Source organism: Pan paniscus, chromosome 9, assembly GCF_029289425.2.
Source record: "Pan paniscus chromosome 9, NHGRI_mPanPan1-v2.0_pri, whole genome shotgun sequence".
Taxonomy (NCBI): domain Eukaryota; kingdom Metazoa; phylum Chordata; class Mammalia; order Primates; family Hominidae; genus Pan; species Pan paniscus.
The window spans coordinates 50,047,493-50,062,729 of NC_073258.2; the positions used below are offsets into that span (position 1 = coordinate 50,047,493).

General features: G+C 44.7%; 1 protein-coding gene and 1 pseudogene across 2 annotated transcripts in view; one reads left to right on the forward strand and one right to left on the reverse strand.

The window, feature by feature from the left end:
* NUP160 (nucleoporin 160) overlaps positions 1-14,884 on the reverse strand; it is a 74,897-nt gene extending 60,013 nt beyond the window's left edge. For both annotated transcript variants that reach the window (XM_008968076.4, XM_003815170.7), the window contains exons 1-4: positions 12,857-14,884; positions 12,486-12,597; positions 2,112-2,322; positions 1,574-1,796 (exon numbers count right to left, since the gene is read on the reverse strand). In XM_008968076.4, coding sequence (XP_008966324.1) covers positions 1,574-1,796; positions 2,112-2,322; positions 12,486-12,597; positions 12,857-13,058 — 748 coding nt within the window. In that variant the 5' untranslated portion in view covers positions 13,059-14,884. The remainder of the gene's footprint in view (positions 1-1,573; positions 1,797-2,111; positions 2,323-12,485; positions 12,598-12,856) is intronic.
* On the forward strand, positions 2,368-3,700 carry LOC117974914 (protein yippee-like 5; annotated as a pseudogene).
* Positions 14,885-15,237: the final 353 nt, after the last annotated feature.

Genomic DNA, 15,237 nt, shown 5'->3' on the forward strand with positions numbered 1-15,237 from the left:
ATATTCAAGGAATTACAAGAAGGCATGTGGCCGGTGAAGAGGGGAAGAGTGAACAGATGAAGTTGGAGACAGCAGTGGGTCACTCTAGGCCAGTGTAAGGACTCTGGGTTTATTCAGCATAACATGATATATTTGAATCCCACCTTGGGTCATGTTGGCCAGGTGCGGTGGCTCACACCTGTAATCCCAGCACTTTGGGAAGCTGAGGCAGGCAGATCACTTGAGGTCAGGAGTTCGAGACCAGCCTAGTCAATGTGGCAAAACTCCATCTCTACTAAAAATTCAAAAATTAGCCAGCTGTGGTGGTGGGCACCTGTAATTCCAGCTACTTGGGAGGCTGAGACATGAGAATCACTTGAACCTGGGGGGGCGGAGGTTGCAGTGAGCCAAGATGGCACCACTGCATTCCAGCCTGGGTGACAGTGAGACTCTGTCTCAAAAGAAAGAAAGGAGGCCAGGTGCGGTGGCTCAAGCCTGTAATCCCAACACTTTGGGAGGCCGAGGTGGGCAGATCACAAGGTCAGGAGTTTGAGACCAGCCTGGCCAACATGGTGAAACCCTGTCTCTACTAAAAATACAAAAATTAGCCGGGCATGGTGGCAAATGCCTGTAATCCCAGCTGCTCAGGAGACTGATGCAGGAGAATCGCTTGAACCCAGGAGGTGGAGGTTGCAGTGAGCTGAGATCATGCCACTGTACTACAGCCTGGGCGACAGAGAGAAATCCCATCTCAAAAAAAAAAAAAAAGAATAAAAGAAAAGTTGCGTCATGTCACTGCACTACATAAAGGACGGCTTTACACAGTGCAGTGACATGACCCAACTTGGGTTTTTCTTTTTGAGATGGAGTTTCGCTCTTGTTGCCCAGGCTGGAGTGCAATGGCACGATCTTGGCTTATCGCAACCTCCACCTCTTGGGTTCAAGCGATTCTCTTGTCTCAGCCTCCTGAGTAGCTGGGATTACAGGCATGGGCCACCACGCCCAGCTAATTTTGTATTTTTAGTAGAGACGGGGTTTCTCCATGTTGGTCAGGTTGATCTCCAACTCCCAACCTCAGGTGACCCACCTGCCTTGGCCTCCCACAGTGCTGGGATTACAGACGTGAGCCACAGCGCCTGGCCCTTGGGTTTTAAATATATCAGTCCACCTGAGAAGTTTCTGAAGAGGGTTAAGACAGATCTGGGGAGATATATAGAAAGCTAATACAATAATCCAGGCAAGACACAGTGGCAACTTGGTGCAGGGTATTTAATGTCTTTGTTTCAATTAATTTAATTATAATGTTATAATGCCTCCATCTCAGGGCAGACAATTAGGCAACTCATCCCTACTACAAGATTTAGAATAGGCTGTCTTATACTTGTCTATTTGTTTTTCCGTGCTCCAATATGCTTTATAGTTCCTTATCCACTGTATAAAAGTAAAGCATTAGGGACTCATTAGGCAAGCAATAATGAATGACCAGTTCCGGGGCAGTAGAGATGCAATCCCTGCATTGGATGACGAGGTTGAACTGTTTCAATGTTAACATTCCCTGTTTAAAGTTAAATCCATGCTCAGTTCCCATTCTTACCAGGTATGTCATAAGGAGGTAGCTTAAGAACAAAGATTCCCCCAGAAGCACATGGTAAGGCAAACAGGGCCTCCCCATCACTGCTGAGCCAGGCTGTAGAGGCGGTGGAATTAGGAGATATTCCAGGTACTGCTGGAATTAACTGATAGTTGCAAGGATCTGTGAAATCAACTTTTCCAATGTCAGTGAATATTGACTGCATCTGACTGTCAACTACCAACTCCTGTTGAGTAATTAAAAAGAAAAATCTATTAAATCAAAATAACCAGAATTTTGCTCAGTTCCTCTCTATTGCTAAAAAAGTTTTTAAAGTAAAAAACTGTCAAGTTTAAGAAGAAAGCTATTCTTCTTAATGAAAACTAATTCTCAACTTAAAATGTATGCCTGATCATTTTAAGCGGTAGCTATCAAAGTATGCTTGGTGAGGGATAACGAGAATCCAAATTTCCTTCAATTCCAAAAGATATCGCTCCAGCACTACATTTGTGACACCCAGAGTAATTTGGGAAATAAAAGATATTGCACTTAGCCAACTTACACTCTTATACATCCAAGAGGGGTGTGGTAAAAGTAACCTGTGCACTGTTCGATTGGTTAACATCAAGATTATCACACGATTCTGAGTCTCAGAGACATAAACCCCTCCAGGTAAAACACTGCAATTTTGGAATTTTAGGCGAATGGCATTATTCAACAGATTTATGTCCAGTGACTCCTCCATCAGCTCCAATGTATCTCCAGAGGTCTTCCTGTTGAAAAAGAGACATTTGTTTGAAAAGTTTATGCTTTTCTCACTGACTGTTGTACTGAAATATATGAGAACAGTGTCCAAGTGAACTCACCAAATTTGAAAATTTTGGATAAACAGATTTGGACCACTTTTGCATGCCAAATCACATTATGTACATTTATAAAAAACAGCATAACAAAATTCAAATTTCACTGTGATTCTGTTACATAGAGACATTTCCAAACTTGATAGGCCATTTATTTAGGACAATATTTTATGCAATTAACTCTACTATAATAAAAATTAACACAATACCCCGGCCATTGCTTGTAGTGGAATGTGGCCTCCATATATACTACAGCATCAAACAAAACTGACCTTAATAATTGCGGTTATTTCCTGTTTCTATTACTTCTTAACCTGCAATAGCATGCATGCGCACACATATACACACACACACAGAATAGCAATTTTATACATGCGCTTACATATATGTGCAAAAATATTACAAAAATAAATATTTTAATATAAAAATACCTTCGCAAATTGAACATATCAGGGTTAGTTTCTATACTGATAAGCTATTCTAACTTTCATTATTACTCCTCAAAAGGAGCTTATTTTTTTCTTTTTTCCCCCACCCTCCCTAAAAGGAGCTTGTTTATTAATCCCAGCTGAGGAGCAAGGAGCCACTGGCAGCCACAGATCTCACCGCTGCACAGGGTTTTTAGAACTTCAGCCATAAAAATGGGCAGAATTTTCCTTGATCATACTCGTGGTACCTGTCCATTTTCTTATGCAAACTGTGATACAATCCTGACCAACCGCTCAGAATTCATCTCCACTTGGTTCACAGGCGCCACTGGCAGAGCATTTCTTTTTAACAAGGTAGTGAACCTGCAGTACAATGAAGCTCTAGATTGGGTCATGCTCACTGGCCACCACATGGTTCAACATGTGAGCTGAAAAACTGCAGCAGCAAACTGGGATGGATCTATGAGTTTGCCACCGAAGACAGCCAGTGTTACAAGGAAGGCCATGTGATCCTGGAACGTGCTCTAGTTCGAGAGATTGAGGGCTCTAAGGAGCATGTACCGTCTGATAATTTTTGTTTGTTTGTTTGTTTGTTTTTGAGACAGGGTCTCACTCTGTCAGGCTGGGGTGCAGTGGTGCAATCATAGCTCACTACAGCCTCGAACTCCTGGGCTCAGGCAATCCTCCCACCTCAACCTCCTCAGCAGCTGGGACTACAGGTGTGCACCACCACACCTGGCTAATTTTTGTATTTTTTAGTAGAGACGGGGTTTCACCATGTTGGCCAGGCTGATCTTGAACTCCTGACCTCAAGTGATCCACCCACCTCAGCCTCTGAAAGGGCTGGGATTACAGACTATCTGATAACTCTTGAAGAAAAAGAGATAAATCCATCTTTTCCCAGGTCTCCTTCGCTGCAAACAAAAATCTACTTACATATATCGTCACCTTAGCATCACAGTCAGATTCATGAATGGCGTAACAAGAGGTTGTGAGAATCTAAGATGGAACCTTTTTTTTCAAGTTTTGTATTTTCCGTCCAATAGCAGTGTGTACAGAGAATATTATGCAGATGCTGTTAATTTTTTCCCCTATGTTTACACCTTGAGGCAGAAGAGTCTATCTGCAGCTACATGGTAGGCTATGTAAGAAAAAAATTGGGGCTATTAGAGTGGACAAGTGTGCTTTATGTAAATTTTGAAAGGAAAATATGTCAGAAGTATAGTTTTTAAACTCACTTGGGCTCGTTTTAAACTTTTTTTTAAAACCCCGTTATTCACTTGATTTGCTAGCATCAGAGAAGAGATCCAATCAGTGCCCAGCGCTAAAGACTCAGTGTTAAATTAACATGGCTTGTGCTGGCCAATGTGCCATTTTCTTCTTGGAAATGAACCATAGCGCTAGAGCCCATTCTTCCTTGTCAGTCTTGACACAAAGATGTCACAATTTCTAATTATTTGTCACTACATAATCGGTGTTGATTGGAAACTTTTTCTGAAATGGGGCAGAACTGCTGTCTTTTTCCATTAACTTAAGCATAGTAATATAAATAAAGTAATAATTGGGAAAAAAATAAAAAAGGAGCTTGTTATTTAACAATGATGGTAAGTTCTGTGAGTGTAGAGACAGCCCCCATGTTCTTACAGCCCAAGTATTAATACTTTTCCTCTAGGGAAAGTATGTGCGTATACACTTGGATATCCTTAGACCCAGCAAAGTGCCTAGGACAGAGCTAGCATTCAATAAATGCTTTTGATAAAATGCATGCAAACTAAAAACAAAAACAAAAACAAAAACTTTATTCAAACTCAAGTTGCAACAGAGGAGATAAAGCATTTTGCCCAAGGCCATTAGGTCTGACTTTAAATTCAGATTTAAATTCTTAACAACCCTCCATCCGATGTCTACCAGACTCAGCACAGAAGCTGTCATGTTACTTTACTCTAACAAGGATATTTCTTACTTTTGACTTCTAAGTATTTGTCATCTTTAAAAATCACTAGTACATATTTACTTGTCTATGTCCTTGACTCAGTAGGTATGATCTGTCAAAGCCTGTTGCTTTCTTCTTCCTGACTCTGCTCCTTCTCTTCCATCTCTATGATTAAACTAGTACCCACTTTGTGAACTACTGCAGGTTTATCCTTAGTACCTCTTCCTCAGCAGCACCAGCTGATACTTAGTGATTGTCAAAGGAGATGGCTCTACTTCTTGCTGGGGTCACATCTTTCCTAGAATGATGAAATGAACTCTTTCTTGCTGAACAAACCAAGATTAAAAATTTAACCAACTAGTTTTATTTTTCCTCTTTTTAAATTTTTATTTTTTTAGAGGTGGGGGTCTCACTATGTTGCCCAGGCTGGTCTTGAACTCCTGGGCTCAAGTGATCCTCCCGCCTGTCTCCTAAAGTGCTGGGGTTACAGACGTGAGCCACCATGCCCAGCTAGTTTATTTTTCTTCACTTCCAGCTCCTAGTTTTATCGGCTTTGCTCCTCTCAAGTACATATATTCTTATATTTTATTAAAATTATTCTAGGCCAGGCGCGGTGGCTCACGCCTATAATCCCAGCACTTTGGGAAGCCAAGGAGGGTGGATGATGAGGTCAGGGGATTGAGACCATCCTGGCTAACACAGTGAAACCCCGTCTCTACTAAAAATACAAAAAAACTAGCTAGGCATGGTGGCAGGTGCCTATAGTCCCAGCTACTCGGGAGGCTGAGGCAGGAGAACTGCTTGAACCCGGGAGGTGGAGCTTGCAGTGAGCTGAGATGGTGCCACTACACTCCAGCCTGGGCGACAGAACAAGACTCAGTTAAAAAAAAAAAAAAAAAAAAAAAATATATATATATATATATATATATATATATATATTCTGACTATGCTTTTTTCCAAGCATCTCATCATCTCAAATTCCCTTCCTTTTAATTAACTTCCTTTTTTCAAGTAGTTTTCTAAAGTATTTTTCCTCTCCCTCCATTTTTTGAGACAGGGTCTTGCTCTGTCACCCATGCTGGAGTGCAGCAGCACCATCTCGACTCACTACAACCTCCACCTACCAGGCTCAAGTGATCCTGCTACCTCAGCCTCCCGAGTAGCTGGGATTACAGGTGGGACTATGGGCTCGCACCATCATGTTCAGCTATTTTTCAAATGTTTTATATAGGGCCCCACTGTGTTAACGAGACTGGTCTTGAACTTCTGGGCTCAAGTGATCTTCCTGCCTCAGCCTCCCAAAAGTGAGCCGTCACACCAGGCCTTTTTTCCTTCCTTTTTAGAGAATGTTCCCTTGACTAATGACAGGAGAAATCTTACCCAAAAAGTATCCCACCACAAATTCTTCTTTTACTGAAACTCAGCCTTTACTCCCAGAACTGTTATCTTTGACATATGTAACTATTTTGGTTGCTTTTGATTCAGTTGACTGTTTTATCTTACCCATAACTGAGGAGAAAAAATATCTATGTTATGAATAAATCCAGGCTTTTCTTTTCATAGAGCTAAAAGAGTTTTTTTGTTTGTTTTTTGAGACTGATTCTCGCTCTGTCGCCCAGGCTGGAGTGCAGTGGTGCGATCTCGGCTCACTGCAAGCCCACCTCCCGGGGTTCAAGCAATTCTCCCGCCTCAGCCTCCCGAGTAGCTGGGATTACAGGTGCCCGCCATCACACCCGGCTAATTTTTGTATTTTTAGTAGAGACAGGGTTTCACCATGTTGGCCAGGCTGCTCTTGAACTCCTGACATCAAGCCTCCCAAAGTGCTGGGATTACAGGTGTGAGCCACCACACCTGGCCCTCTTACTTGACTCTTAGCAGCATTCCACATGATTACAGGTGTTAGCCACCATGCCTGGCCCTCTTACTTGATCTCTTAGCAGCATTCCACATATGTGACCTTGCCTTCCTTTTTAAACAGTCTCTTCTCATGAATCCTATGATACTACCCTCTCCCAGTTTTCCTCCCACATTCCTGTCCATTTCTTCCCCTTCTCCTTGACCTGACCCCTATATGCTAGATTTCCTCAAACCTTGATCCTGGACCATCTTCTCTCACTGTACACTTTCTCCCAAGGCACATCTTATCTACTCCCAAGGATGTAAGTACCTTTTCAGCGCTGATGATTTCCAAGAGCTACTTTGCTTCTGGTAACTCATGGCATCAGCACAATTTTCTGGATCCTCAACCTCATCTCTGAATAATTCCTTCGCTTTCCTGCCTTACGGTTAAAGTTGGATCCTGGATCTCCCGTGAGGACAGTGACCCCAGAGTTTTCTCTACCATGCCCTTTGGGGTGGGGCCTCAAGGAAAACATACAGATGTCCTTGTTCCCCACTGGCATTCTAGGCCACTGTTCCTCCTCTGCTACCCGAATCACTCAGCTCTGAAGCTCATGGAATCAGATACCACCTGCTACCCATGCTCACTGCAGTTGATTTTAGCTCCTGGCCCACTGTCACTCTCTCCCACACTACTTTCACCATAATTCTTAATGATTTCAGTATCAGGGCCAGGTACAATAGCTCATGCCTATGATCCCAGCATTTTGGGAGGCCAAGACAGGAGGATTTTTTCAGCCCAGGAGTACAAGATCAGCCTGGGCAACACAGCAAAACCCTATCTCTACAAAATAAAAAAATTAGCCAGGCATGGTGATGCCCGCCTGTAATCTCAGCCACTTGGGAGGCTGAGATGGGAGGATCGATTGAGCCTAGGAGTTCAGGCTGCAGTAGGCCATGACTGTGCTATTTTACTCCAGCCTGGGTGACAGAGTGAAACTCTGACTCTAAAACAAACAAACAAACAAACAAATGAATAAACAATATCCAATTATCCTAACACTCTACCTTCTCAGTTCCCCAAATTCCTTTCCTCTAGTGATTGCTCTCAACTGCATCTACTAGGTCATTCCCAACTGCACATAGATATATTATTATATTTTCTCTGTTCCTCCCTTGCTCTCTGGTTACCATGTGATTTCTCTGCTTCCCTTATAGCAATACACCTTGGAAGGGCTATTCTATACTCACAATTCCTCTCCTCCCTTTCCCTCTTGAACCCACTCCACTGAGGCTTTTGTACGACTACTGCAGCAATTCCTGACCAGGTCATCAATGACCTCCATGATCCAAAGGCCAATTTTCGTTTCTCATCTTGCCTGGCTTAAATGCAACACTGACAGTTTTTCACTCTCCTCCTCCTTGAAACATTTCCCTTAGCTTCTGGGATGCCATGTTCTTTGTTCAGCTCTCACTTCAGTTACTCCTTCTTGGGCTCCTTTGTTGGTTCGTCATTTTTCTAAATGTTGGTGTGCCCCAGGGTTCAGTCCCAGACTGCTCTACTCAAGTGGCTCTCAACTGGGGGCGATTCTTCCTCATTCACCAGGATATTAAGCAATATCTAGAGATATTTTTGGTTATTGTAACTGGGGTAGAAGTGGCGGTATAGATGTGCTATTGCTATGCAGAGGGTAGAAGCCAGGAATGCTGCTTAACACCCTATAGCGTACAGGACAGCCTTCCACAATGAAGACTTAGCTGACAATAATAGTGCAGAAGGTGAAAAATCCTAATTTATTCTCACTTTCTAGGTGATCTCATTTAGTAGAACAGCTTTAAGCACGATCTAATGCCAACAATTTCACAATCTGTATCTTTAGCCCAACTTCTCCACTCAACTCCTGACTACTGTCTCAACACTCACTTGGATATCTATCAGGCATCTCAGATTACACCTGTCCAAAACAGAACTCCTGGACTCACTGAACCTGAAGAAAACAAAAGTACCTGCTTCACCTATACGTTTTTCCATCGCAATTAATGACATCTCCCTAACTTCCAATTGCTCAAGCCAAAAATCTAGGGCTCACCTGTGACTCTTTTCTTTCTGTATACTCCCCATCCAATGCAACAGTAATTCTAACAAATTCACCTTGAAAACATATCCACAATCACAACATTTCTCACTGCCTCTGTCACTACCACTCTGATCTAAGCCACCATCATGTGTGAATTGTGGCACCAGCCTCCTAACTGGTCTCCCTGCACCCATCCTTTCCCCCACCACGCTCTATTCTCAAGACAGCAGTCAAAGCAATCCTTTAGAAGCCCAGATCTTAGATCACGTCATTCCTCCACTTTAACCTTCCACAGCTTCTTCTCATCTTACTCAGAGCAAAAGCCAAAGCTTAAAATAACCAACAAAGCCCTGATCTGGCCCTCAACTATCTTTCTTATTATTCTACCCTTTGTTCACTCAGCTGCAGACTCCTGGCTCCTTTCCACTCTTTGAACACAACAGGCTCCTGTTTCAGGGTTCTTTGCACTTTTTATTCCTTTTTCTTGGAAGGCTCCACCTGAAATACTCATTCCCCAAATATCCTTTCTTCTGCTCAAATGTCAGCTTACCCCTGGCTCTTGCCCAACCACCCTACATAAAACATTAACTCCCACAGGTATTCCTCTTCCCTCTTATGCTGTTCCCTTTTCCCTATTCCATTTATCAACTGACAAACTGTCAGAGGCATGTGAACCAGAACAACTCCATCTTGAATAGGAGTTGGGTAAAACAAGACTGAAACCTACTGGGATGCATTCCCAGACAGTTAAGGCATTCTAAGTCACAGGATGAGATAGGAGGTCAGCACAAAATACAGGTCATAAAGACCTTGCTGATAAAACAGGTTGCAATAAAGGAGCAAGCCAAAACCCACCAAAACCAAAATGGCGACAAGGGTGACCTCCAGTCATCCTCACTGCTACACTCCCATCAACGCCATGACAGTTTACAAATGCCATGGCAACATCAGGAAGTTACATCAGGAGTCTAAAAAGTGGGGGCATGAATAATCCACCCCTGTTTAGCATATCTTCAAGAAATAACCATAAAAATGGGCAACCAGCAGCCCTCGGGGCTACTCTGTCTATGGAGTAGCCATTCTTTTATTTACATTTTTTTTTGAGATGCAGTTTTGCTCTTGTTGCCCAGGCTGGAGTGCAATGGTGTGATCTCAGCTCACTGCACCCTCCACCTCCTGGGTTCAAGCTATTCTCCTGCCTCAGCCTCCCAAGTAGCTGGGATTACAGGCATGTGCCATCATGACCAGCTAATTTTGTATTTTTAGTAGAGACACGGTTTCACCATGTTGGTCAGGCTGGTCTCGAACTCCTGACCTCAGGTGATCCACCTGCCTCGGCCTCCTAAAGTACTGGGATTACAGGTGTGAGCCACCATGCCTGGCCTCCTTTACTTTCTTAATAAACTTGCTTTCACTTTGCACTGCGGACTTGCCCTGAATTCTTTCTTGTGCGAGATCCAAGAACCCTCCCTTGGGGTCTGGATCGGCACCCTTTTCCTGTAACAAAACTGCATGTACTTGGGGTTTTTTGGTTATTGTTGTTGTTGCCTATCTTCCTCCATAAGAGTAGGGACTTTGTTTTGTTTCCTGCTATATCCCTGTTCCCTAAAAACGGACTGAAATACATTAGGCAAGCAAATTTTCTTTCTTTCTTCCTGTTTTCTTAAAAGAGATGGGGTCTTACCCTTTTTCCCACCTGGAGTGCAGTGGCATGATCGGATCCTCCCACCTCAGCCTCCTGAGTAGTTAAGATGAAAGGCACACGCTACTCCACCTGGCTTATTTTAAAAAATCAGGCTGGACACGGTGGCTTACGCCTGTAATCCTAGCAAGTTGGGAGGCCGAGAACGGGGCACTGCTTGAGTCTGGCAGTTCAAGACCAGTCTGGACAACAAGGCAAAACCCCATCTCTACAAAAACAAATAGAAAAATTAGCTGGGCATGGTGGTGCATACTTGTAATTCCAGCTACTTGGGAGGCTGAGGTGGGAGGGTCACTTGAACCCAGGAGGCAGAGATTGCAGTAAGCCGTAATTGCACCAATGCACTCCAGCCTGGACAATGGAGCCAGACTGTCTCTCAAAAAGAAAAAAAAAAAAAAAAAAGCAGAAAGAAAAAAAAATTTTTTTTGTAGAAATGGGGTCTTGAACTCCCGGCCTCAAGAGATCCTCCCACCTCAGCCCCCCAAAGTGCTGGGATTACAGGTGTGAGCCACTGTGCCCAGCCAAAATATTTAATTAAATGAAATTTGTATCTCTAACATAAAGTCACTCTTTTGAGCCTTAGACCTGTAAACTTCAGTGCCTACTTGACATTTCCAAAGGGCTGCTCCCCAGGTACTTCAAATTTACTATGTCCAATAGAATTATTCATATCTATCCAAAATCCATCTTCCATGTATCTCTGTAAATGGCAACCCCTTCCCACTCACATCTGGTTAGTCACATGAGACACCAGGGAGCTGTCCTTGTTCTCTCTTCTTTTACCATCCCTTACCCCATATTCAATCCACCACCAAGCCCTAGTGAATCTATCTTCCAAAGGTATCTTGAATCCATCTACTTTTCTATTTCTAGTCATTCCCACAATTGAGCCACCAGCAACCCTTACTTGGGCCATAATAAAAGCAAAATTTTTTTGTATTATACCCATCTAATCCAAATCCACTTTCCACAAAGTAGACTGAGATCTTCTAAAAATACATTTAAAAAAATTTAGATTCAGGGGTACATGTGCAGGTTTGTTACATGAGTATATTGTGTGTATATTCCTATATACATGAGGTTTGGGCTTCTAATGATCCTGCCGCCCAAGTTGTGAACACAGTATCCGATAGGTTTTCCAACCTTTGCTCCCCTCCCTCCCTCCTTTTGGAATCCCTAGTGTTAACTGTTCCCATCCAAAAATGCAATTTTGATGTTAGTAACTCTTTAAAAATCTTTCAATTATTACTCAATGTACTTAGGATAAAATCCAAAAATCCTTAAAAATGGCCTAAGCGTCCCTCATGGTCCGAGTCCTGCCTACCTCTCCAGCCTCAGTATCTCACATCACTTTCTGTTTTACCCACTGCACTTAAGCCACACAGATCTTTGGTCAGTTCCAAACCCGCCATATTCTTTCCACTTCATGACCTTTGCATATGGTGATCCTACTTGCTGGACTCCTCTCTGTCCACTCCCCATGCCTGGCTAACCTCGTGTCCTTTAGATCTCAGGGTAACTGTGAATTCCTTAAAGCCTTTCCCTGCCCCACTAATTATATTTGGTCCTCTTATTAGCCTCTCATAACCCCTATATTTTTCCTCTAGGGCAAGTTTTCCTCCAAAAAATTTCCCCATGAAAAGTGGGTCTACATCTATTCTGACATTGCTACAACGTCTTGCATGATGAAAATTGCAGTTTTGTTCATTTCGTCCTGGTACCTAGCACAATGCCTGACATATTGAAGCTCGAACGTATTTGTACAATGAAGGAAGCTGTAAAGCACTATAAAAACATAACGGGTTCATGTTTAAAACTGGTCTTATGGGTTTTATTCCCCTAAGCTACATTTCCTCTGCTTCTGGTGTTGCTTGGTGTATGTGTGGGGGGGGGGGGGGGGGCGGGGGAGGGGGAGAGGTATCTCTTCTAGAACTCTGGGTCTCAGTTTTCCCGATTCTGATACGAACTGAAAAAACAATCTTTCTCTTTCCCTAAGTGTCAATCACCGCTTCTAGAATAGCACTTTGGGTACAGCGACGAAAATTTATACACCAAACCCTACCTTCCAGGGGAGTTTGGCGAACCACAACACTTACCAATGAATGAACCTGTTTCTGGTCACGGAGAACAACTTGCCACTCTCCACATAGTAAAAGCCTCCCGCGCTTTCACTGTATTTTACGGCGCCAGCCACGGCATTTGCAGTCCCTGCAAAATGAACGTGGTCAGCCTGCACACGCGTCTTCTGAGAAATGACAGGGACTAAGGGAGCTGACAAAGCAGAGAGTGACAGACTGACAACCCATACAAAGAAAAGAGGAAAACGTCGGACATCAAGGAATCTCTGATCCCGGGGCTAGAGGCATGTGGACTCAGGAGGATGAAACAGGGAGTCAGGGACCCTGGGACCCATGAGAGGAGCCCGAGGGGGCAGATGGGATCGCACCCTCCCTGGCCATTTCCGTACCAATGCTGCAGACTGTGAATTCCCGAAAGTGCCTCGGCCTTTCGCGCTCAGCTCCGCTTAGCTCCACGAAGCTCCGTTCCAGGGCTCCCGCCGCCGCCATCTTCCCGCCGTTGCCGCGACGCCCAACGGAACAAAGGCCGGGCCGCGCGGTCGCCGTCACTTCCGGGGGTGGGGCGGGCGGAGCTGCGGACAGGTGAAGCATCCCGGGAGCAGAAAGGCGGCTCCGGCCCTTCGTTGCGGGGCTTCCACCGGGAGAATGAGGGTGGGCAGCGAGGAATCCAGAAGAGAAGTGGGCAGGGGAGGCAGACTCTATCTGCGGGAACCTTCCAGTGGCCGGCTGGAACGCCTCCGGAGGGCGGTGCTCTTTTCTCAGCGGCCGCAGGGCAGGGGGCGGGGCCGGGTTTGTTTCTGTTTCTAAAACGCGGGGCTCAGTCGACCAGGAGGGGCGAGGTCCGGGGAGTCCCGGCCTTTCGGCGTCCTCTGCCGGATCCCGGGTTTATGGTCACCTCTCCCTCGGTTAGGGTGTCCGTCTGTAAATCTTTGGCGATCCTCCCTTCGCTCTTCAGTGGCGACACTTGGGATGGCGGGGTGAGGAAGGGGTAGTGAGGGAAAGGCCTTTGGTTTTGGTCTTTTTCCCCCCCAAGAGACTGTATTCGTGTATTCCTGTATAATGAAACGTAATGTGGTAAACCTTGGTGCTGCCACTTGCTGAGGTTACCTGAGTGCTACTCACTTGGATACGTGAAAGGAATTTGCCATTCCTTCCACCCGTGATCTTGCACTTGGCTGTCAATGCAGTAAGGGCCCATAGTGGGTGTTTAGAAGATATTGTGGGAGTAGATGTTCAAAATCGAGGAAAATGCTAATCTCCAGCGGGGAAGGTTTTGTTCCTTAGTGATAGCCAATAGAAGTTAAAGCACTTCTATTACCAGTGACCACAACTATTCCCTGTCATTCTCCGTTTCATTTATCTGGTTCCGACCATCATTTTCTATCTTTCCACTGCACTCCCTCTGGGACACCAACTTTGGCAGTGCAGTCCCCTCATTCTACCTGGAATCCATTGTTCTACAAAATCTTCACTGTCCCACACTTCTTTGGTGTTTCTTTCTTATCCTGAATACCATTAAATTACTTCATTGCCTAACTCTTCATCGGTAAAAACTACAACTTCGACTACATTCAAATCTGTAGCTGAACATGACTGGAGAAAACTATACACCCGGGTCGGGCGTGGTGGCTCACGCCTGTGATCCCAGCACTTTGGGAGGCCAAGGCGTGAGGATCACTTGAGGTCAGGAGTCCGAGACCAGCCTGGCCAACATGGTGAAACCCGGTCTCTACCAAAAATAGAAAAATTAGCCGGGCGCGGTGGCTCACGCCTGTAATCCCAGCGCTCTGGGAGGCAGAGGTGGGTGGATCACGAGGTAAGGAGTTTCAGACCAACCTGGCCAACATGGTGAAACCCTGTCTCTATTAAAGATACAAAAAATTAGCTGGGCATCGTGGTGCACGCCTGTAATCCCAGCTACTCGGGAGGCTGAGGCAGGAGAATCGCTTGAACCTGGGAGGCGGAGGTTGCAGCGAGCCAAGATCGCGCCACTGCACTCCAGCCTGGGTGACAAAGCGAGACTGTCTCAAAAAAAAAAAAAGAAAAAAGAAAAAAGAAAAAAGAAAAAAAGAAAAATTAGCCGGGCATGATGGTGCGCTCATGTAATCCCGGCTACTTGGGAAGCTGAGGCAGGAGAATCGCTTGAACCCGGAAGGTGGAGGTCACAGCGAGCCAAGATCTCGCCGTTGCACTCCAGCCTGGGCAACAAGAGCGAAACTCCGTCTCAAAAAAAGAAAAGAAAGAAAACAGAAAACTATACACCCATACTGACATGCCTCCCTGTAACTCCATCAGGACCATGTACCTTGAGTGGGCCCATAATGCTGCCCAGCAAACACATTGTATTTGCCTTCTCCATTTACTGTTCTAAATGAATATTTCATAACTCCTATAACCTCCATTGCCTCCTTTGTCATCCTGACTGTCAGCTTGCTTCTTCATTTAGAAAATTAAAGCAATCAGAGGCTGAGATGGAAGGATGGCTTGAGGCCAGGAGTTCAAGACAAGCCTGGGCAACATACCCCCATCTCTAATAAAAATTTTTAAAAAATTAGCCAGGCATAGTGGTGTGCCTCTGTAGTCCCAGCTATAGGAGGTTTCTTGAGCCCAGGAGTTGGAGGATACAGTGAGCTACAATCCTGCCACTGTGCTCCAGCATGGCCAGAAAGACACCCATCTGGAAAGAAGGAAGGAGGAAGGGAGGACTTCCTCTACAATGACATCTCCCCACCTACCAGCATCTGTAACCACATATTTTGCCTTCCCTTCC